At 38.1% G+C, this 25186-nt stretch overlaps 1 protein-coding gene across 3 annotated transcripts; it reads right to left on the bottom strand.

Moving 5' to 3' along the window:
• Positions 1-5737: 5737 nt before the first annotated feature.
• On the bottom strand, positions 5738-24845 carry armc8 (armadillo repeat containing 8). Of its 3 annotated transcripts, none has more exons than XM_073855184.1 (22): positions 24708-24845; positions 20227-20303; positions 18666-18737; positions 16444-16586; positions 16231-16328; positions 16013-16105; positions 14490-14570; positions 12335-12410; positions 12060-12150; positions 11920-11980; positions 11634-11834; positions 11174-11269; positions 10919-11001; positions 10706-10785; positions 10540-10628; positions 7750-7842; positions 7492-7641; positions 7273-7368; positions 7102-7197; positions 6938-7010; positions 6454-6565; positions 5738-6358 (listed from the first exon to the last, which is right to left on the bottom strand). In XM_073855184.1, exons 1-22 carry the CDS (start codon positions 24753-24755, stop codon positions 6325-6327), a joined length of 2043 nt encoding a protein of 680 aa, XP_073711285.1. In that variant the 5' UTR covers positions 24756-24845; the 3' UTR covers positions 5738-6324. The 3 variants fall into 3 exon arrangements, with proteins under 3 accessions (XP_073711285.1, XP_073711286.1, XP_073711287.1); XM_073855185.1 differs by having other exon boundaries at positions 6454-6547; positions 24708-24844; XM_073855186.1 differs by lacking the exon at positions 24708-24845 and adding an exon at positions 20454-20472.
• Positions 24846-25186: the final 341 nt, after the last annotated feature.

The following is a 25186-nucleotide window of genomic DNA, read 5'->3' as shown; positions in this document are numbered from 1 at the left end:
TCTTATATTTCTCAAAAGCATCACTTGTGATTCATCTAATTAATGTCATTCACTGACATATAAAAGATCACCTGTCAATGTTTAAATCCTTTTTTGTGCAGCAAGAATGGCTTATTTTCCAAAAACCTGCAGCAATTGGACAAGCAAAAGTGCGTACGTCTGCTCCGACCCTGACGTGGCACTAAGCACTTTTCCATATTCATATATTGCACCAAGACCCTGAATACTGCTGTGTACACTCCCGGACAGGGCTTATCCTAGTAGTCCCAGACTATAATACATGCTTGAGATGGCTTAATTTAAAAACATATGACTCCGACGTATCTTAAAGGGACATTCCACTTTTTTTTGAAAATATGCTAATTTTCCATCTCCCCTAGAGATAAACATTTGATTCTTACCGTTTTGAAATCTATTCAGCTGATCTCCGCATCTGGAGCTAGCACTTTTAGCATAGCTTAGCACAATCCATTGAATCTGATTAGACCATTAGCATCGCGTAAAAAATAACCAAAGAGTTTCGATATTTTCCCTATTTAAAACTTCACTCTTATGTAGTTACATCGTGTACTAAGACCGACGGAAAGTTAAAAAGTTGCGATTTTCTAGGCCGATATGGCTAGGAACTATACTCTTAAACTGGCTTAATAATTAGTGAATTTGCTGATGTAACATGGCTGCAGCAGGGGTAGTGATATTACACACTGCCTGAAAATAGTCCCCTATGCTACTTTCAATATCAAGGGACTATTTTCAGGCACTGTGTAATATCATTGCATCCCTGCAGCCATGGCACATCACATCAGCAAAGTACTTGATTATTATACCAGAATGAGAGTATAGTTCCTAGCCATATCTGCCTAGAAAATCGCAACTTAAAATGTTCTGTTGGTCTTAGTACACAATGTAACTACAAAAGGGTCAAGTTTTGAATGGAAGAGATATTGAAGCTCTTTGGTTATTTTTTGGCGTGATGCTGGTGGTCTGGTCGGATTCGGTGGATTGTGCTGAGCTATGCGGAGGGTGTTGGCGCCGGACCCGGAGATCAGCTGAATGGATTCCAAAACGCTAAGAGTCAAATGTTTAACTCTAGGGGAGCTGAAAAATAAGTCTCAAGATGCACACCAGTATTGTTTATTGTTAGGTTCGTTTGTAAAAAAAAAAAACGACTTAAATCCCCTATTATAACTAAGGCCTAGTCCTGGATTAATCTAAACCCTGTCCAGGAAACCGGCCCCTTTAAGTTTATAAAATTTCGCTTAAATGCGTAATATGAATAAGTAGTGCTCATAAACGGCTGTTTAAATAATATTCTCTATTGCAATGAGTGGAGGTTTAGACTCGGATTTCTTACATGACTTAACCTTAAGTGGATAATTTGTTGGAAGGCATTACTAATTCTTGTTGTCCTACTAAGAATTCTAAACAAATGAGTTTTCCATTAAAAATAACGAGATTGCGTCGTTTTGTCGCTGCGTGTTGGTTGTAGTGTGAACGGGGCACAAGGGAGACATACAAAATGTGCACTGCTGTGTGTTGAGAATTACTAATGTAGAACGGAAATGATTTCTTTGTAAGCCATACAAACACAAAGATAAAGTTTGAAAGTAACTTTTTGCCACAGTTGAAAATGTTAATTAAGAAAATTTATATAGCATAAATACCCTTTTACCAGCCAAAAGATTGTATTTTGCAGTGTTTCCTTGAAATATCTATTTTGTTCTTATGACGATAGCTTTATTAAGTGAGCTTTATTATTTTAAGCAAACAAAACACGTCATGAATGTTGAAGCAACATTATATTTTTAAATCTCTGAGTTATATTGCAAAACAAGAGCCACATTTATTGTTTATCATCTTATTGTTTTGTTACCTTACAGTGCAGAGCAATGTTCTCAGCTAAACCTTTGATAGTAAATTTCTACTGAAATAGTCCCTGGCTGTCACTGGGGTCGTACTCTTTCAAAAAGTACACATTTGCATCTAAGGAGTTCATATATTAGTACTTCCAATGTACATATGGTACTAAAGAGTGCATATTAGTACAAATTGCTACCTAATATATACATACAGGTAACTCTACCTAAATGGTTCATATTTTGAGCGTTTAAAAGGGAAACAGCACCATTTTTTTCAATATTCTACTATGTTCTCACCTCAACTTAGATAAATTAATACATACATGTGTGCACTTTTGATCTTTGTACGGCGCTTCTTAAATGTGTTAGCATTTAGCCTAGCCCCATTCATTCCTATGGCTCCAAACAAAAGTTTTATTTTGTGCCACCATACTACTCATGTAACAGTCTTTAAATAGGGGAAACATGGAAGTGTTTGGTGGCTTCTAAATTCATCTCTGTTTGGAGCCATGGGAATGAGTGGGGCTAGGCTAAATGCTAACACATTCATGAGGCGCTGTACAAAGATTAAAAGTGCACGCATTGAAAATAGGTATGTATTAATTTGTCTATGTTGAGGTAAGAACATAGTAAAATATTGAAAAACTATGGTGTTTTCCTTTAAGAGGTCCTGCCTCAATGACAGTTGGGACTTTTTTTCTAACAGTGTGTGGTAAAACAATACTTTTAAACCTTTTGAATCTCTTTGAATTTACTTAAGTAGCTATGTCTAAAAGAAACCAGCCAGATTTAACTATAATAAAAAAAAAAAATCCTATAAAAGTGGCCACCTGGCCCTTTATCAAGACCATAAAGGTCAAACAATGCCATTGTAACATGCAGAACAGCTATCTTAGTTCATGAGAACATAAGGGGTGTGCCAGTTAGCTGTCAGTTGGGACTATGAAGAAGTCTGCATTATTTTTATTTCAATTATACTCACAACTTTAGCCATCATGCCAGCGTGCCTTCCTTAAAACAGAAACTCCTAGCTTCCCCCATTGTTCGGCATTCACGACACTTCTCAAAAGCTGCTGGTTATGTGCACTTTCATTTCACTGATCTATTTATTCAATTAAATATGTATTTATTTGCTATCCTAAGAAAAGACTCCCATCAAGATCTCCATGTGATTAAGGACACTATAATCATGATCTCAACATTTCTGATGACCAGCAACAGTTCTCTAAGACGCCAAAACCAAGCAACCATCTTGATCTTCCATTAATATTCAATTAATATCACTGGAACCAGAATGACATTGTACTGTTTCATCAGTTTGCCGAGGTTCATCCAAACTCATGGCACGGGTGCGCCATCTGTCTGTCCCAAATAACATGTGCTTGCTTGAATTTGGAAAGGGCATGATGCTTATATCACAATAGGTTTCTATTTTCTTTGTCTAGGCCAGGGAGACAGAATATGGACAGTAGGACATTTTTTGGACTATTGGGGGGTTTCCTGCATGTCCAGTTCATTTGCATGAGGAATGTGCCTGCATATATTGGAGGAGGGATTGAGGGGGGTGGGGGGCTGCACGACCCAGGGCATACAGGGGTCTAGATGTATTTTATTAACTGTAACAAGCTTTACAAGAGATACCAGAATAATAAATGAAAAGGTGATGTTTTATAAGAATTAATAGTTCTGTGTTCCTTTTCATTTGTACTCTCACCCGATTCACAATAGTGCATTCACTGTCTGCTTTTTTATTTACATCATCAATTCATTTAGCAGATGATGTGGGATTTGCCATTGAATGACTGTTTCCTTTGTAGCTACCCTAAATTTGAAATGTGGTGCACCTAGATGTAGGTTTCTGTCAATCTCACATACACACCAATGCCTAAATTGTCTGGAGCAGTGTTGGGGAAAGTTACTTTTAAAAGTAAGGCATTACAATATTAAGTTACTCCCCAAAAAAGTAACTAATTGCGCTACTTAGTTACTTTTTATAGAAAGTAATACTTGCGTTACTTTGAAGTTACTTTTGTGTTACTTTATCTTATTTGGCTGAGGTTTGATCTCTTTAGGCATTGTTTTTTCTGACTGAGAATATCTGCATTTAAAAAATTGCATTTCAATCGCAAAAATGTCAAGCCTGCCATCTCCGTTTCTGACTCAAACTGTTCCCGCTTGTGCATGCACGCACACATAGTGCGCGTAATTCTATGGGACCACGGTTAATTTAATTCAGTACATAATTTTTTTTAAATATAATAAATTAAACTGAAAAGTAACTTGTGTTACTTATTTTAAAAAGTAACTCAAATATTAATGTGTACATTTATAAAGTAAAGCGTTACTTTACTCGTTACTTTAGAAAAGTAATATTATTACTTAATGCGTTACCCCCAACACTGGTCTGGAGCACAAATTTATGTTAAAGGCAGGAATTATCTAAAAAACTTTTTTACAAATTTGTTTAAACTGTCCTTATATACCAATACATAATTAAAATGCAAGTACTCTGAAAAAGAGAGTACAAAACCCGAGCGTCTGTAGACCTTTCACAACTTTTTTAAACACAGCTCATTATTTCCATTCGGGACGAAACAAATGATTGGCTTGTGCGACTATCACTCTCTCTCGCGACCATGGCACCACCCCTGTTGCTATGGGATCTGCCCACACATGCGCACACCCAATTGATTTGAACGTGCACGAGGCACTCTAAGAAGAGCAAAAGTACGGCAGAGAAAGAGCATTCAGAACTCACAGTACCTGCATATGCAGTCAGCGAAGGCAAACGAGGCAAAAAAAGGAATAAACGAAGAAATCAAACGAGAGTAAATATCGCGTGGCTTTCCTTGTGTCGACGATGCGGTAGCGGTATTGTCTCCGGTGTGTAGTCCCCATCAGAGTCAACAATGCTTTCATCACGGAAACTCTTCCATGCAAAACACCGTATATGTTATGAATCTTCCACGAAGTTCACCTTCATCACAGTGTTAACTGATGGTAATAAAAAAACTTGTATCAATGCAACCTGTTTTAGCTTTGTCTTATACATTTAGCTTGTTCGTTACCGAATCAAACAAAATATATTTTAAACTTTACCAGTATCGATATGCTAGCTTAATAGTGAGTACTAAAATCCATCCTATCTGTTTATATTCATAGTGATAAAGTTAGGTGTGTTATTACATGTGATTGTGACATGATGTTACTACATGCACCGCGCTCCTTCCTCTCCGCTGGTCTGAGGTAAATGCTTCTCCCAGCAGAGCCGGTCAGCCTCGCACGTTCATGTGTTTTGGGGGCGTGGCTTTAGAAGAAACCCAGAAGGGAGGGAGTGGAGTGAATGAAAAAATTAGTTGTGTTTAAAACAGTGGTGAGAGGTCTACAGACACTCAACCTCCACACTCTCCTTTTCAGAGCACTTACATTTTATGTATTGGTATAAAGACAGTTTAAACAAATTTGGAAAAAGTGTTTGAGACTTTTTTTAGACTTAAACCTGCCTACTCTGCCTTTAACTGCTACGCAACACTATGGAAGTTGTTGTTGTAAAAAAAAGCCAGGAAAAAAGACACAAACCATTGGGCTGCTCCATGGCAGAGGCCTGCATATATTTGAGTAGAAACATTCACTATAGAGCTTCAAAAAGATGACGTTATGAGGAGGTGTTGTGAGAAGACCAATTCTTGTAAAGATAAAGTGAATAAAAATGAGAACTATTGGTAAAGCAAACAAATCTTCACCTTCTGTTTAGGGTCGGATGGTTTCTATTAAATGTTCGGTGTGTAACCCAACATGCTGCCTCTCCACATAAACCCACATTAGCCTATAATACAGAGAGGAAAATACAAAGGGAAAGAACAACCTGAAAGGGTAAATTAAAAATCCAAAAAATATATTTATATATTTATATTTATATATATTTACGAGGTATGTATCTACAAAAAAGAACAAAAACGAGCAGACTTTTTTTCTAAGCTTTCCAAGTCCCAATTAAAATAATAATAATAATAATAATAATAATTATAGTTATAATAACATCATCAACAGTAAATCAGCAAACCAAAATACGGAGACTAAGCTCCTATAAGCTTAGCACAGAGGTCAGTTAGCTTTCTCCAAGGGAGTCCAAAGCATCAAAGCCTCCAAACCACCAGGTGGCGGCGCAACACACTTTGAGGAAGTTACTTAATCCTTCACATTATGTCCAAAAACAACCAAAAATCTTAGCTCCGAGAGTTCAGCAGAAAACATTAAACCAACGTAGCTGTGAGCCCAAAAGGTGCCGTGGCCCCTGGCAACGGTGTCTCCGATTACCAAGTCGTTCGGGGAGTCTCCACAACCAAAGGTGTCTTGTGCAACAAAACCAAAAGGAAGAGCAAAAAAGAAACTCAAATCTAAAGCAAAAACACAGTAGATGACATCCTCCTTAAGTTGTCGGGGCACATCGCACCTTCCTTTGAGGTCACGCCAAATACTGCTGCATTGCTGTTTTTGCCCTGTGAGAGATAAATGGGGAGAGATATGCGTGTTAAAATAAAACAAAGGTGGCAAAGATGCAAATACTAAAATGAATATGAAATCTTCATATTACCCGTCACAGAGGCCTGGATCTGACGCCAGAGTAAGCTTGTGTAAAATATCAACAAATCCCATCTCTTTTAGTTTGTCTTGTCTTTCTTGTGAGCCTACAAAAGAGGATAATCCTATATTTCTCATAAACAACACCAAAGTACAATAGATATGCATAATTTAACTATGCACCCAAAAACAATCACAGTGCACAGTTTTGGACAATGGCTGTGTCCGAAATAGCCCCCATACTCTTAAATCATGCACTATTTGTGGGAACATCCATAGTGGACATTATTGAGTGCACTTATTCAACCTCACAATGCACCACAATAATGAGTGTACAACCGATGTACGATCACAGCTCGAATGAATTTTCACATCTCAGCGAAAGATAGCGCCCACCATTTCATTCACTCATTCGAGTGAACTATTTTAGTGGACTAATGAATGAGGGTATAGGGGGCTATTTCGGACACAGCCAATGTTTTTAGTCAATTCCTCACCATCCTCCTCGTTCCAGATGAGGTTGGAGACGCAGGAGGTGGCGGCCAGCTGCAGCTTCACATTGGAGTGTCCCTGAAACACAGACACGAATAAAAACAACAACATGGAGGAATGCAAACAAAGGACAGCAGAAGCAGCTGAAAGATCGGACCTATTGACATACCATATAATATTTGATTTTCTGGAGAATGTCGTCATTGGTCATAATGAGGTCCTTGGCTGTGTTTCCATCAGCGATGTTGGCCAATATACACAATGTCTGCAAAAAGACAACACGGTTATTATTACACACAAACGACAAACAAACTCATCCAAGTGTTTTTGTGTATCTCACCTGCTCTTTGACCTCTATGCTATGTTCTCCCTCCAGGATAAGAGTGACCGCTTGCATTATCTGCTTCCCATGCGAGCTCATGATCTGGTCTATATGCTAGCAAAGACAATGCGACAGTTACCTTGTGTGTGTGTGTGTGTGTGTGTGTGTGTGTGTGTCACACAAAGCTAAAACGCACGTCCATCCTCCATAATTAGTGAGCTAATATGTGTGTCTTACCGGTCTGGTGGACAGTAGATTTCGAAGCAGCCCCAGTGTTTTCATGAGCACATTGGTATCAGGGTCAGACAGGAGTCTAAAGAGCTGTTCTGTGCCCAACGCTCGAACGATCTCCACTTTCACCTTTTGATCTGCCTGGTACGCCATATTCTACACACACACATTACATATATGCTGAGATGTTACTTTAGTTTTGGTATGGTTAGAAAAAATTAAGATTCATTGTGAACAGCACTGTTAGACAAGCCAGTCTCTTACCATGAGAGCCCAGATGCCGTTGACCCTCAGAGCTGGACTGTCGCTTTGTGTAAGACTGCATAGTAACTCGATGACCCCAGACTCTAAAATAGGCTGTGTACAAACACACACACGTCTGAATACACCAAATCCGCACGTTTTTCTGCATGTCGGCCAGTGCCCGGTTGCATAAAAATGTCCTTAAGCTAAGAAATCCCTTAAATATAAGGTTAAGGGTACCTTTAATAAAAAATGGGTTGCAAGAAAAACATATTAGTGTTCACTTAGGGAACCATAAGGGGGTGTTCACACCAAAGCTTTTACGCCCGCGGTCGGTGCATGTTTTCAACTGATTCCAATGGAAACTCTGCCTTTTTCAAATAAGCCGGCCCTCAGCGGTTTTTTGGGTGAAAAGCTCCGCTTGCAATGTCAGTTCTCACATGGCCATCCAATCACAGTGAAGGAGGGCGAGACAAGTATCACAACAACCAACCGGCTCACAGCTCAAGTATCACAGCTAAACAGAGCTCGGCTGAAAAAACAGCTGGCAATAGGTGTCCTCCAGCCGCGTTTAAAAGTTTTGGTGTGCACAACCCCTAAGGCTGTCAATAAGTATTTACCCTTAAATGCTAAAGTATTACCTTAAGTTCTGCTATGCATTGCTACAAAGTCCTTAGTACCCATTTAAGGGACTATAAGAGGTCCCTTAACGTCACATGCAATGGCTGATTTTATGATTATTTAAGAAAATTGAGTACCCATGCGCATTTCTAACGATCAAAATAATTCCTTAGAGAAAAGTGATGCGCATTTATTAGGAGAATAGCGGTTTGATCGTCAGTCAATCTAAAGTGCTTTGAGTTTGAATTACTTTGACGTTTTATACATGCTGTACTTTATAGTCTGTTATTTGCGACGTTTCACTTTCTGTTGAGCTGCGTGCGTTGATTTGTTTACGCTGTGAGATTTCGTAAGTATAGCAACCGCTTCTCCATTGCCGTGTTTTGGCAGAGATTACCATAGCTATGTATAAAGGCTAGATGTCTCGCCCGCGCTGCTGGCCAATTGATTGGAATGTCCGCATTTGGCAGCCATTGAGTTTTAATGGTGCAGGTACTTTTAAATGACTATAACTTCCTTAATTTTCTACCGATTTTCAAATGGTTTGGTTTGTTTTAAACGTCAAAGATGTACCTATGACACTGCATACTTATACAAAAAAAATTCATGAAACATGTTTAAGCATCCAGAATTATAGCCACGTTAATAACGTTTGTAATGCTGAGTTTTCACCAACCGTGTTTCAGGCGTCAAAATCGCGTCTACCGTGCCTACTTTGCCGCTTGAACAGTTTGAATGCATTCGCGCGTGTAGAGCGGAGTAGACGCGCGGAAAAAACAAGCATTTGACGCACGTCAGAGGCAAAATCCGCTTCTTGTGGGAGGGGCATGTGCTATGCGGTTGTCTGTTTGCAAGATGACTGTTGTTGAATGTGCATTTATCGAGAGAGTTACCGGTTTGTATTTGGTTACCTTTCTATAGGGGGAAAATAAACGGCGCGGGTCGATAAACGTCACGTGACTCAAAAGTGAAATGTGTATAAATTACCAGGTTGCCCGATGTCCTCATTGACACTCTTCCAAGTGAGGTCCTTTTTATTCCTGTCTCCTCTATAGAAATAAGAACTTGTGTCGTATAGCTCCGGGTGACTGCTTACGGACAATATTAAGCGTTGCTTGAATGAGTGACTCCGGGCGGGGTTGCCACCACAGCAGCAAGCAGGCTCCTGATTGGTTAACGCGGCACGAAATTCCGCCAAAGTTCACATTTTTCAACTCGGGCGTAAGCCGCAAATTCGCGTGAACCGCAAAATGCACAAAAATCACCATTTCGCGCATACCGTACACAGCGCTCAATTTGTGCCTTTCGCGCGAGCTAGACGCGCGAATGAGGCGGAAACACGTCTTCCGCGCCGCGCCAAACGCCTCTTTCGCGCCGCGGGACCTCCAGACCCGCGTCAACACGTCTCTACATTGACTTAACATTGAAATCACTGGCGCTTCACGCCTCTACCGCGGTTGGTGTAAACGCAGGATAAGATACCAAACCGTTTGAAAATTGGGCGAATTATTGTCATTTAAAGGTTCCTGCACCATTAAAACTCAATGCTACGAGTGAGCGAGCTGCCTGTGGTAAGATGGCTGCCAGGTGAAGACGTTAGAGACTCTGCCGTAACACATCTAGCCCTTATACATATCTATGGAGATTACCGTAAAATACTTAGGTATAAAACCTTAGGTAAAGGTGACAGTTAAGACCTTTGTTGCAACGCTCTTACGATACATTCACACAGGACAAAAGCGTTAACGCTTGACAGAAAAGGCTTTTCTGAAACGTGGCCAATAGCCAATGGCACACAGTGGCTGCAACACATGCTCCGGTCTTCCATCAACATTATTGGCTGGCTCTGCCTAGCTTATTTGCAGAAGGTGATCTGACTGGCTGACGCAAACATTGCCGCTTGAAAAGTTGAGAAATGTTCAACTTCTGCCAGGAGCAACGACACTGACACAGCACCGACGGATCCGCAATTCATGACGTCACCAATTAAAAGTGAATGGGAAGCGTTAACGCTTTCGCCCCGTGTGAATGTACTGTTAAAGAAATCCCTTCCCTCAGGGATTTTTTGTCCTTCAGAGAAACCCTCACTTAACGATTTTTATGCAACCGGTCACTGGCCTTTTTTAAGTCATGTTTAAACGCTTTGGCGTACACACTACCTAAAAGTTTGTAAAATTCATGGTCATTTACCTCCTTGCTGGGGGAAAACTCCAGCAGTAAGTTGCATAGTGTTGAAGAGGCCATAACCAGCACCTCATCCGGCGCATTCTGTAATAACTACCCACAAAAAAATAAGCATTTAGTTTGCTTTCAGTTAAATTTCAGTTTCAATTCAAGTCATCTAAACATCATAACTTCATTAGTGGCTTCCATACTGCATGATCATGAAAACTCGTTCTTAGCTGTTGTACAGATCGTGATAAACTGTGCAAGCATCTACACAAGAAAAAAAGAGATAGAAAACAAAATCTCGTTTATATATTTTTTTCTCATTTACAAGCTGCTGTGGTTTTTTACATTTTGACAGACAACTATGAAATAACTATGAAAGTAAAAAGGTTCATCATACCTGACTGCTGCTAACCGTACTTTGATGCTGGATTCTGATAGGCCGCTGACGATCCTGTCCATCATGTTCTCCGTCTCTGTGATCTGTATTGAGAAATGAGACGTGAGGTCACAGACATCAACATCCACCTGCATGCAGCACAGCCGTTTGATAAAACTCCTCCAATGGAGCATTAATAGCCACATGCAACCTACGATGATTCATTCAGATCTCTAAAACACTTTGCAGGTGCAGATGAGCCCCTTGATGTCTCACCTTCTTCCTGATGTCCTCGTCATTGGAGCCCAGCGAGGCGTAGAGTTTGAAAGCTGCCTGTCTGAGCTCATGTGCATGTTTTAGGTCATGGTCCAGCTACAGGAAGAAAGCGTAACAGTTAAACTAGACTAAACAAGTCTGGATTAATAATAAGCAAATAAAACCTGGTAAAGATAACTTTTCTTGTTATAAAATTGGTTAATGAGCAGGTACATAAAAATAGCAGTATTCAAAATTAGGGTCTCAGGCTAATTTGCTACGGTCAGCTTGTAATTTAAGCTGTCGGGTATGATTTTGCGGGTAATGTCAGATTGAGTTCATTTAAATTCAACACACGTACGCACAACAACTGTTGCGTTTTATGTTTCAGAAATGGACTATAGATCGAGATTTTTGCAGCTTTAACCTGGATTTCACACTAAAGCGTGAGTGTGTTAGTGTATATAAAGGGTCTGGTCACCCTCTTAATATCCGTGATGGCGCTGACAGAGCTTGGGTATTTAAAGTAGTCAGCCAGCATGGACACGAGATGGTCAGTGACGCTGGCGATCCGCTGCAGTTCTATGTCTGGCTCCATCAGGTAAGCCAGTGTCTCCGCCCCCTCCACCCGCTCCTCCAGTAACCGTTCTTTACTGCACATCCGCACCAGGCACGGCAGAGTCTGTCCATAAAGAGTACGTATCTATCAGATTCCTGGGTCGTCAAACTTTACGGTTCATTTGCATATATCAGATTTTTAGAGGTACCTTTAGTACAACACAGCTGTCATCCGTCCTGATGGCTCCTGCTCGACACATGTATGTTAAACTGAGAGAGAAAAAGTGAGAAGGAAAGTAAGGCATGAACAAGAGTGAGATGTATTTTAACAGAAGTGACATTTACTCACCATTTGGCAGCTGTAAGCTGCATTTCGATTGGTTTGTCCCTTTGCATCATTCCGACAAAAACCTGAGAGAGTTGCTCTCCATCTACAAGCACTGACACAAACAAATACACAAACATTAATATTTAAATCCTATTAATGGTGGCTAGAGTGACAGGTGTTCCCATAGGACTCAATAAAGAACATCAATATATTAGATATAAAATATAAGAGGAAGAGGACAAAATGAAAGCTGTTTAAATGAAAACAAAAGAAGGGAGAGGCAAGGGCACACTTACCATTCACCAGTGTCATAGACACCTGAGTGTTCTCATAGGCCAAGACTGAGAAACACTTTAATGCCTGCATCCGTACCTATGGAGAAAAAAGAAAAACACTCATAACATGCATTTTACACAAACATTCAAATTACACCAACTAAAGAAGCTGTAGAAATTATGAAGAAATTATGTTTTTTTTTTTTTTAGGAAAACATTCTAGGATTTTTCTCATTTTAATGGACCCCAACACTTAACAGTTTTAATGCAGTTTGAAATTGCAGCTTCAAAGGACTCCCAAATGAGGTATAAGGGTCTTATCTAGCGAAAGATTGTCATTTTTGGCAAGAAAAACAAAAAATATGCACTTTCACACCACAACTCCTCTTCCTTCTCCGGCTGCGTGACGCACCAACACGACCTCACGTAATTGCGTAATGCCGTGGAAAGGTCACGTGTTACATATATGAAACGCACATTTGCAGACCATTTTAAACAATAAACTGACACAAAGACATTAATTAGTATCATTCCACATACAACAACGTCGGAACGGTCCTCTTTCTCCACACTTGTAAACACTGTGGCGTAGTTTCGCACGTCATCCGTGACCTCGTGACGTGATGACTTATTACGTACGACCGGAGAAAGACATTAAGTTGTGGTTTAAAAGTGCAGATTTTTTATTTTTCTTTCCAAAAATGACAATCGTTTCTCTAGATAAGACCCTTATGTCTCATTTGGGATCGTTTAAAGTCTGCATTAAAACTGTTAAAGGTTCTCTAAGCGAATTTGTGTGTTGATTTTTGAAATGTGTTTTCAAACAAACTGAGCGTAGTTAACTTCTCCCCCTCCCTTCCGTGCTTTCATGAACGCGCTCAAACCCAACCCTTAAATCCTTCTTGGCGTTTATTGATTAGAACACTTTGTTATGGTTTCTGGTGTAGGTTTGGCCAGTTTGTTATTATTGCAGTTTGTGGAGGCTGGGCTGTCTACAGAGATTTTTACAGTTTGATCAGCAGACAGGAAGCTAGCAGATAGTGAGGAGATGTTTGCTGTATGTAACAAAAAATGTTTTATGGTCTAAAACGTGTGAATTCACTTAGAGAACCTTTAAGTGTTGGTGTCCATTAAAATAAGAAAAATCCTGGAATGCTTTCCTCAAAAAAAAAATGTATTCTCGACTGAACAAAGAAAGACATCAACATTCTGGATAACATGGTGGTGAGTGGATTATCAGGATTTTTTTTAAGAAAATGGATGAATGCTTTAAAGGATTTATATCTGAATACCATTGATCATTTAAAAGTCCAAAAAGACTTATAAAGAATAATATTATTTTTACTTTCTTGTTTTCACAAGTGTTTTTTTTGTTATTCTGACAAAATCCCAATCTCGTGTCATGATGTAATTTCCGTCTCCATAATATTTTGGGTGTTTAGAAGTGGACTGCTGATGCATACGAGTTTGGGTCTTCGCCATTACCCCAAGTGTAGCTAATAACTGCCCACAATGAACTAAACAAATAAATAAATAATGTTGGATGTTGATGTTCGTGAATTTAGGGACCATCTCTAAAATTGCAATGTACAACCACATGAACACTGTAGGCCTACAGTTGGTTTTGTGACTGTTTGTTGACTGAAAGTCATTTAAAGAAGAAACCTGTATATTATTGTGTAACTTTAGAGACAGTCCCTAAATTCACAACTATCAAATTGTCAAATACTGACATCTATTATATCTTGAGCGAAATTCCTGATCCAAGTACAATCTAATTTGTTAATTCATGCTAATTTCGGTTAAATATGCTTTTGCTGTCTCCAAAAAACTAACAAACAACAAAAAAAAATCATGTTCTATCCAGTACACATAAGGTTTAATCACATCACGAGAAAACAACTTTTGTTATCTTGAGATCATAAGAAAACAAGCAAGCAAAAATAATATTTATTACATGGCCTCTCTCGACGTCCGTAAAAAGCAACTCGCCTGTAATATGTTATTATGAAAGATCCTAGTGCTAGAAATAGGCAGTAACAGTAACAGAATGAAAGGGGATATTTTTAAATCATCTGCAGATTATGAATAATAAACAGCATGTGCTTATGATGTTATTCAGACATTGCGCAAGTTTGGCCAGTGTACATGAGATGAGTTCTCTTATGTTTTGTACCTTATAGGAGGGAGAAATCAGAAGTGGAGCAATGTTCTGGATGGCACCATGGTTGAACAAAACTGTCTGATGTTCTGGAGTCTGGACACACAGGCAGAAGAGATACATTTATTTCACTAATAAACTAAAACAACAAACTAATTTAGAAGAGGTTATTTTAATGTGGTTTAATCTGTAGTTTATAAAAAACTATTTTTTATATTCTTTCTTTTTTTAAACACATAATATGTTTTGAAGAACGTTCTGCTTGATGTTATTGCAATGTATGCAAACAAGAATGAATAAGAGGCAAAGCAAGTTCCATTTTTAGCATTCCTCAAACTTTTTTGTGACCATGGACCACAAAGCTAGTCATAAGGGTCAATTTTTGAAATTAAGATTTATACATCATACAAAAAGTGAATAAATAAGCTTTCCATTGATGCATGGTTTGTTAGGATAGGACAATATTTGGCTGATAAACAACAATTAAAAAATCAAAATATTGAGAAAATCGCCTATAAAGTTGTCCAAATGATGTCCTAACCAACACATGTTACTAATGATCAATTCAATTTTTGATATATTTTTGGTAAGAAATTTGCAAAACATCTTCATGGAACAGGATCTTTACTCAATATCCTATATGATTTTTGCCATAAAACAATCAATAATTTTGACCAATACAATGTATTTTTAGCTATTGCTACAAATACCCATCAGGGCTCCAGACTGCCACCAAAATTTAATAGTGCGTCACTGAATTTTACATCCAGTCGCACATGTGCGACCAGTAAATTTGACCTTTTTTTGTGATGTGACACTGAATTTGAAACAGCACATTGTACTTTCTACATCTATTATTAAAGTATTTATTAGTAATACAGTGGACGTTAGTAGAAATGTAAATATTTGGTAAGCATGTTGATTTTTGGTGTGTGCCCCTAAATTTTCTGCTGGCGCCCCTAAAATTTTCAGTTTGGGGCACTGTACTCCTAGTGAAAAAAGTTAGTCTGGAGCCCTGCCCATGCTACTTATGACTGGTTTTGTGGTCCATGGTCACATTTGTGTTTGGAATGACATGTGGGTGAATAAATGCTTGCATTTAAAATGCTTTAAGTTTTTGTGTTTCAATTGTTGGAACCTTTTATTTTAATGATGTTTATTGAAAGTAACAGCAATACGATCAAGTTTGATCATATTTTTACAGAATCTCTGATCCTGCATACAAACAAAACTTAAAGGGATGTCATAATTTACTCACCTTCATATTGATTTAAACCTGTATGAGTTTGTTTCTTCTGTTGAACACGAAAGAAGATTTTTTTGATAAATGCTGGTAAGCACACAGTTGACGGTACCCACTGACTTCTACAGTATTTGTTTTTCCTACTGTGGTAGCTATGGTAATGGGTACCGTGTGCTCACCATCATTTATCAAGAAAATCTTCTTTCTGGGTGAACTATTTCTCACTTTAAGAGTTTCAAAAGTTTGAATAAATGCATATTTAATGTGTGATAAACCCGAGCTGTGAATGTGATACCTTGCAGCAGTGAGCAAAGATTTGTGTGATGTATTCCTGTGTGTGCTGTGATTGACTCAACAGAGACATGAGATGAGGGATCACACTGGGGTCCTGATAAAAAAAACATAATACACTTCTGTTAACCACTGCATATGCCAAATCTTTAAACAATGCTAGCACAAAACCAATGTTAATGAGTACAGTGTATAAGTGGTGTGATGGTGAAGTAGTCTTACTGTGTAAAGTAGCTGGACTGGTGTAACTGGACTTATGAAAACGGTTCTTAAACAGCGCAGACATGCTTCAATGAAGATCAGATCTGAACACAATAGACCTACACAAGCAGAAAACACGGTGAATCAGTGCAATACTAAGATAAATACATTAGCACAGAGGTTTATATTTATAACAGGGAATGAGACAGGGTAAGCGAGTGATAAAGCGAGTACCCTGCAGCAAGGCTGGGATGATGTGACAGTCTACCAGGGACTTGATGTTGTTTTCTGTGCCCATGGCCAGACTGCCCAACACAACTGCACATTCAGTCCTCAACTCTAGACTGGATGAGCTCTGCTGGAGAAGATAAAGCAGTCTACACACACACACACACACACACACACACACACACACACACACACACACACACACACACACACACACACACACACACACACACACACACAGTAAACAACATCAGAATTTAAAAATGACACATAAACCGAGATATTTCAGTTGTCTCAAATGAAAATAACTTGCAATAACAGATCTTAAAATATGCCAGTGCCATTGATTTGCCTCAAGAAACACACCAGTAATGTCTTTTTCTATGCATGTTTATAAAAGATAAACATCTTAAAGGAAAACACAGTTTTTCAATATTTTACTATGTTCTTATCTCAACTTAGACGAATTAATACATACCTATCTTTTTTCAATGCGTGCACTTTTACAGCATGCACTCTTTGTACAGCGCCTTGTGAATGTGTTAGCATTTAGCCTAGCCCCATTGATTCATGTGGCTCCAAACAGGGATGAATTTAGAAGCCAAAAACACTTCCATGTTTTCAATATTTAAAGACTATTGCATGAGTAGTTACACGTGTAAGTATGGTAGCACAAAATAAAAGTTTTGTTTGGAGTCATAGGAATGAATGGGGTTAGGCTAAATGCTAACACATTCAAGAAGCGCTGTACAAAGACTAAAAGTGCACACATTGAAAAAAGATAGGTATGTATTAATTCATCTAAGTTGAGGTAAGACCATAGTAAAATATTAAAAACCGGTGGTGTTTTCCTTTAATTTAACTAAGGCCTAGTTCTGGCTTTAGCTAAGCCTTGTCTGTGAAACCAGGCCATAAAGGCAAAAAAGGAAATTAGCAGGATCTGATATGTAAAGCCCCTGCTGTGTCTTTTGAATTTGTTATTATTAAGGTGTCAAGCACTAAAATATATGCACTTTGTTTTTGTTAGTTTTCTTCTTTCTCTGGCACTGAAGCTGAGATGAGCCAATCCAACCATTTAGAGGAAAGCTGGAAAATTTGGCACACTTACTGAGAAAAGTCTACAAACCCCTTTATCTAGTTCTTGAAAACTTTGCCTAAACATTACTTCTATCTAATCCCATTTGTCACGGCAAGGTCAACAAATCATTTGGTTTAAAGGACAAGTTCGGTATTTTACACTTAAAGCCCTGTTTTCAGATTGTTTATGATGAAATAGAACGGTTTTGACTGAAATTTGGACATATGATGCTGTCTCGAGAATTTTCGGGTGTTTGTTGTATCACCCCTCTCTACAATGGTTGTATAGGTGCACTGGAACAATCCTTCCTAAATTGCATTAAACTTTCGTTTACAAAGACGTGAAACGCACCGAGTGGCCAGGGGTGCTCACTAACATGCCCCCCCAAAAATCGCTGCAAAAGATGCCCTCCAACAGGTTTTATCGTAGTTTTTGTCCAACTCCATTGACTTGTATTAGATGTGCTGTGATGTACGGTATTACTCCACGCCGGGAACGTTGTTTGTATTCTTGCAATTGGCAAAGGTGGATTATCGCCACCAACTGGGCTGGAGTGTCTATTATTCAAGCTCTCAACGAAAGAATGTACGGGTGTGAGGCTTTTGGAAAAATAGTTCCAGAAGTTTACAACAAATGCTAAAACACCTGTTGGAAAGCATCTTTTGCAGCGATTTTTCTGTGAGCATATCAGTGAACACCCCTGATGATTCGGTGAGTTTCACGTCTTTGCAAACGAAAGTTTAATGCATTTTAGGAAGGATTGTTCTAGTGCACCTATGCAGCCATTGTAGAGGTGGAGGGAGAAACAACGAGCACCGGAGGAGTCTCGGGCCAGCGTCATATGTGTCCAAATTTCAGTCAAAACCATTCTATTTCATCATAAACAATCTGAAAGCAGGGGTTTTGAGTGTAAAATACTGAACTTGTCCTTTAAATATTTGCTTAGGATATTGGCTGATCCCAATTTTAATGAACTATCCTGATGAAACTACAGTATTTCTACCACCAAATTTGCTCAGATTATAAAACTGACCAAATGAATTTTTAATCTGCCCTCATGAAGCGACAGTGTGCTTATTCTTTATTCTGATTTGCTACATCACTGTACTTTTACTTTATTGGGACAGTGGGATGAAGTAGACAAACCTACCTCGGCACAGCTCCCAGGACAATCAGGTTGGCCTTTTGCTTGTTATTTCCGATGACAGCGTTCTTCATGTCACTGTCAATACAAATCCAAAAACATTACACAATTTACTGTACCAAACACATCGCTATCACACACTGAGTGGGTTTACATGCACAAAATATCAAAATATGCTTATTTTAGAAAAAGGTTTTTAAGCATTTACATGCAAATCTACGGAGCCTCTAAGGGGACATGGAGCAAAAATTAAATAAAGTTTAGTTTCGCATGCACACGTGAAACTATAGCGTGTGCCCACGTGAAACTATGCCGTGTGCCCACGTGAAACTATGGCGTGTGCCCACGTGAAACTATGGCGTGTGCGCACGTGAAAGTACCGATTTCCTTGTAGGAAATCTGTCTGAATAATGTCTGCAGAACCAGTAAATGTAACACAAGTTTTTAATTTTGCAGTTTCTTGGTCAACTGCATAAGTCGAGAGCAGACATTTATGGGTTACTTAACACTTACTTCCGTTTGTAATGTAAACAAAACTGCGAGAAAGCCAGTTAAGGCGTTTAAATGAAACGCAAAACAAAATCTGGGTAATGGGCATAAATCTACCTGTGCCGATCGTATTTTGCTTTAGCCGTTTATGACCTGTTTTACATTTGAATAATGACAATTTATAATTTTTTACTTTTTGACAAAGACAGTTACATTTATTTAATCACAGATTTCAGAGTTGGCAGAATGTCAATTAAATTATTATAGTAATAAAAGCGAATTGGCACGGATCACAAGAATTTGTCATTGTTTATAGTGACAACAACTTTTGTTTATACAGAGTGACAACTTGTTTTATACATATCGGTATACTGATCATTCGCATCTTGCCAGACAAAATCTAAGCTGATTTGGGAAGAGAGACTTGACTTGTGTAAACTAAATTATCCATTATTCTCTCTGGCAGCAAGAAATTGCTAATATAAGTAGATTACGTATCAACAATTGCTCACCTAATGCACAATTTTTCTCTACATTTGGTTGCATTAGCACCAAAAAGCTTCCTGTCTTTGTCAGGAAGTGACGACGAGAGAAATAAATATATAATTGCCAAGTGAGCACATTTAATTTGGACCAAAATTACTCAAACATTCATCATGAGATAATTAGAAATAATTTTAGACTCAAAAGCACTGAATATGACCAATCCCAACTGGTGGCTTCAATGTACGCAACCATAACTTGAAAGACTCCAAGAAGATCTGTCTCATGGTCACTGTAATCATCAATCAGAAAAGTACAACCATTGAGATCTACTTAAGTCTGGCTGATGTTTTCTCTCATACATTTCTGGAAAAGTAGGACTGTTGGAGTCGGGAAACACAGAGTTACAGTAACCAGAGCTGAAGCTCCAAGTTAAAAATAAAGATGAAGAGACTCGAGTCACATTCGAACACTCTTTCAACACTACTGTCGTAAAACACTTATTCTCTAAAAGTCATACACACCACACAGCCTCACCTTTATATCATATAACAATAAAGTGTGACCTATGAAGGACACATGGTTGTTTACTCACATGACTCCCTGCAGCACGTTTTGTGGGTCCGGGTCGAAAAGCCGGTCAACATAGTGGCGACTCGTGGCTGTGACTTCCTGCATGGCGACAAATGACAGTACAAAAATGATTCAGCAATCTCATCCCTCCTGTGGTTTTGAAACGGGCCACAAGCCCTCATAGTCGTCCCATAGCCTCATGTCTTGTCTCACAAAGTCACAACAGTCATTCACTCTGTTTATCCTTACAGTTGCTGGCTGTTGATAGAAATTTCTAGAAGGGGAGCAGATTACACCTCACGCGGCAATGTTAGCTTGAGCAGGCGGAGAAGTCGATTTCAGGCCGGAGAAACAGGGGAAAGATGGTCAGTGATGGTCAGATTTCAGCCCTGACATACCAAAGTGTCTATGAAATCTACAAGCACTGCCAAGTCATTACATGTTTCAAAACGATGATTAATTCACTTCGCTAACTGTGAATTTAAACATATAAATAAATAAGATCTGCAGTACAGGTTTAACCTGTACTGATATCTGAGCAATGTAATTATTATAGCAGTATTATATAAATCTGAAATGGCCCAACCGTACAGAATTCTCTGATGGCTACTTATTAACTATTAGTTTTGTGAGTAAGGGGTTTGTATGAGGTACTGGACATTGTTTAGATGAAAATGCAAAAAAATGCAGTGACAAATCAAACATAACACCATTAATTTACAAGTGTTTGAAAATTTTTTGAAGAAAAAACTCAAATTGCAACCATTTGCATTGGATGCAATAATAAAATTGAAAAAAATACAAAATATTTATATCAGGGATAGTTTGTTCTTTCAGTTATGTTGGCAAGTTACAGAAGACCGGAGTTTACAAGACGCATCGCTGGGTATTTCTGCAATTATGTAAAAATTAACACAGATGATCTTTATAACTTTTTACTGAAGGTTTAAAGCTATAGTGTCATTTCTGCAACACACAGAACTGTTTATTTATTGACTTTTTCGAAGACTTTACCTATTTCAGACATAAAAATAGCCCCAAATGCATCCCGTTGGTTAAGGCACAAATAGGCAAGTAATATGCTCAAACAGCCATGTTTTAAAGGTTTACAGTCTCCACACATAAACCAGGTTAGGAGAAATTTAACCATAAAAATTACACAGTACCTTATTCCTTTACCCTTATGTTCAAGTCCAAAAAAGTTTTATAGTTCAACTAGGGATGCATAACGATTAATCTACAGCAGAATAAAAGTTTTTGTTTACATCATATATGTGAACTGTGTATAATAATTATGTATATATAAATATGCACACATGCATGTATTAGTTCTAAGAAAAAAATATATACCGTATTTATATATCAAGTATTTATGTATAATATAAATTGTAGGGATGCACCGATACCATTTTTTTGGAATGCGAGTACGAGTACTTGCATTTCAGTACTTGCCAATACTGATACCGAGTACTTAATAAAAAATAATATTTAAATGTACAGGTAACAGCTTTAGTCATATAATTTAACAAAAAAACAAGGGACTAGTTTGGAATTAAAAACATTTATTTAAAATGAAAAGCATGTTGTATGCAACACATTACAGAATAAATAATTATAAATAAAAAAATGTAAACAGTGACAGTGCAACTCAAGTATTTTTTTTTCAGGTTGTTGTAAACTCTGCCTCTTTGGACAACACAAGAGGCATTAACCCCTTACACGCTGCTCAAACATAGACATTTCTCAGACCGTGGTATCGATCCCCGGTATCGGGGGACTTTAAACGAGTACGGGTACTAGGGATGCTAAACAATTAATCGCGATTAATCGTTAGCAGAATAAAAGTTTTTGTTTACATCACATATGTGTGTAAACTGTGTATAATAAATATGTATATATATATAAATATGAACACATTCATGTATAATTTTAAGAAAAAAAAGTATATATTAAGTATTTATATTTATATATAATATAAATTATACATAAATATACAAATGTATATACACATGTAAATATTTCTAAAACATATACATGCATGTGTGTACATTTATTTATGCAGAGTTGTTATACACAGTTCGCACACATATATGATGTAGACAAAAACTTTTATTCTGCTAACGATTAATCGCGATTAATCGTTAAGCATCCCTAACGGGTACTTTAGAAAATGTGGTATATCGAGGCCGATACCCAATACCAGTATCGGTGCATCCCTAATAAGTTGTAAATAAATATACAACTGTATATGCACATTAGGGGTGGAACGGTACACAGAAGTCCCGGTTCGGTTCGTACCTCGGTTCAGGCGCCACGGTTCGATTCACTTTCGGTACAATGGAGGGAAAAGCAAAACAAAAATGAAGGCGGCATTTTTTTAGTAGCCTACTTAAGCTAATCTTAAAAACATAGGTGTCCTTATCAGTGTTATTTTGAGATGTCATGAATATGAACTGAAATGCATTTAACATACCACTTTAAGTAATCTTGTACTCATCTTTCATACAAATATGGGTTCAAATGTATTACAAGTGTTACCTAAATACATTTTAAAATTAAATTTTGGCCTTATTTCATATTAATGTACTAAAGAACAAAAAAATAGGCTTGTAGGATGAATTAATAGGGGTGTACGACTTCACGAGGCGCTGCAAGAAAGGACAAGTGGATGACGTCAGAGTAACGCGAGAGCGATTTGAAATCAGCCTCCTCCGCAAGATTTCTCGCGGTACTCTGACGCTGATGGCGCTGCGTAAAGTTGAGCACAGCACACTTTAAAAAAAGCAGCTGAACTCGACAGAACTGCCCTGCGTATGCCTGTTGTATATAGCAGGACATTTTATCTCCTACTTCTCAGCGTGAGAAATACAAAGTGTGGCGTTTGAACTGACTGAAATGCGTGTCAAGGTGAATGCGTGAGACTTGAGAGCCCTGATATTTCCACTCACATATCTAACAACTGCTGAACAACGCCGATGCAAAGTCCTCGTCTTTTCCACCACTCTCTCGCCTGTACTACTGTAACTGACTGGAAAACTGAAGTTTTGCCAAACTTGCAATCTTAAAGAGGCTTGCCATCCTCGCTATCGCTGCTCGCTCAACTGACTGGACCGGCTTCGACGTAACAAAAAATGCAGAGTGCCAGAGAATGTAGACGGGCTCTGATAGAGCGCATACATAGGCGGAGCTCGGCTGCATCGGCGCCAATCAGAGCTTCAGAGCTAAAGCGGGGCAACAGATTAGCTGTCCATAAAGAACCCGCGTATCTAACAGTAGTTCCGCATTACATTAATTATTTTGCACGCAAGTTTTTTTATTTTCATACCGTGTATTCTCCGTTTAAATTCATGCACCGAACCGTGACCCCCGTACCGATTCGGTTCGAAACGAATACATGTATTGTTCCACCCCTAATGCACATGTAAACATTTCTTAAATATGTACATGCATGCATGTGCATTTATCTATACAAAGTTATTATACACAGTTACATATATGATGTTAAGAAAACTTTTATTCTGCTATAGATTAATCGCGATTAATCGTTATGCATTCCTAAAACACACACTTAACATCAAAGTCTCTGTTGACATGGTGACTTTTAATAAACATGGTCCTTAATGAAATAGAAAATACTTTTGTTTAAGGTTTTAGAGAGCGCAAGTTTATATATGAATAAAATAATAAATGTGGTGATCAAACACAAATGAATTTATCTTTCTTAAAAGTGTAAACATGCTTTCTCATAGAAACAAGGGTAAAAGCTTCAACACCATCACCTTAATGTATCTCTGTGTAGTTTTGATTGTCTCAGAGGAAAAAATACAAGAACTGGATAGAAAAACTACAGACAATAGGTTTAAACAACAGACACGCAGAATTGTACTCCCTGGCGTTTTAGATATTAGGAGGTCAGTGTCAACAAAACAGCAAGGTTAAGGTCTGAAAGTTTTCCTTTATAAAAAGCAACCATGGTATTAGCATATTTTGGTGTCATAGTATTCTTTAAAGTACCTCGAATGTACCATGTTAATAATATCAGGGCATATAAACATGGTAATCATTCATTACAATGCTATGCAACAATGTACCGTGGTATTGTCATGTGATACTGTACCATAGTACTATCATAGTAATGGTTGATCAACATGTGTCAAAACACCCAGTACAAGACTACAGGACTGTCAAAAGGGGGGCGTTTCCAGCACATTTGCCCACCAGATCATTATTTAACCTTCTTGTCAAATAATATTAAGCATGTATGAATTTGGTTTCAGAGCCTGAGCTCTACATAAAGACTGAAAACTAAGTATAACTTTGATTTGACAGTTCAAAGCACATTCAGTTCTACTATTAGCCACATAAACAAACAGCCAGCCATTATAAACCACACAGTTTAATATCAGACCGCTCTCTAAAGTCTATCTAACGGGTCGAATTTATGTTTAAGTTATCTCAAGGTGAAAATGTTAGATTTTGATGTTTATAATCAGAGAGACTCACAGATAACACGCTGATGCGTAAAGGGGCCTCCAGCAGGCACGCCATCATTCACTCAGCAAAACATTCACAGCAGCACTTTCCACACACACCCACACAGCTAAAATGGGAAGATTATTCACAGCAGCACTTTCTACGCCACTGGGTGTCAAATGTGACTAGCGGTTTAATGTTTAAATAGCATCATTTAATTACATAACTTTATAAATACGAATATAATAATTCCACAAAAACACATTAATAGCAATTATCCAAAAATTACAGCAATTAATGGGGCATAATGAGACATGAAATTGTTTGGGCGCTTGGTGGCTCAAAAAACAAATCCTTCACTGAACCATATACATGGGCGTTTAAAAAGTTAACATGACTTACGTTTTTAAATATTAACTAATTTTAAGAAAGGGGCTTCTGACTAATAAAAAGACATTCATCCCGTTTGATTAAAACATGCATTATTTATTGCAAAAACGTTTTTGATT

This window comes from Misgurnus anguillicaudatus, chromosome 17 (assembly GCF_027580225.2).
Source record: "Misgurnus anguillicaudatus chromosome 17, ASM2758022v2, whole genome shotgun sequence".
Taxonomy (NCBI): Eukaryota; Metazoa; Chordata; class Actinopteri; order Cypriniformes; family Cobitidae; genus Misgurnus; species Misgurnus anguillicaudatus.
The sequence above is the reverse complement of the archived record's forward strand: the minus strand, read 5'-3'. Positions and strand labels throughout refer to the sequence as shown.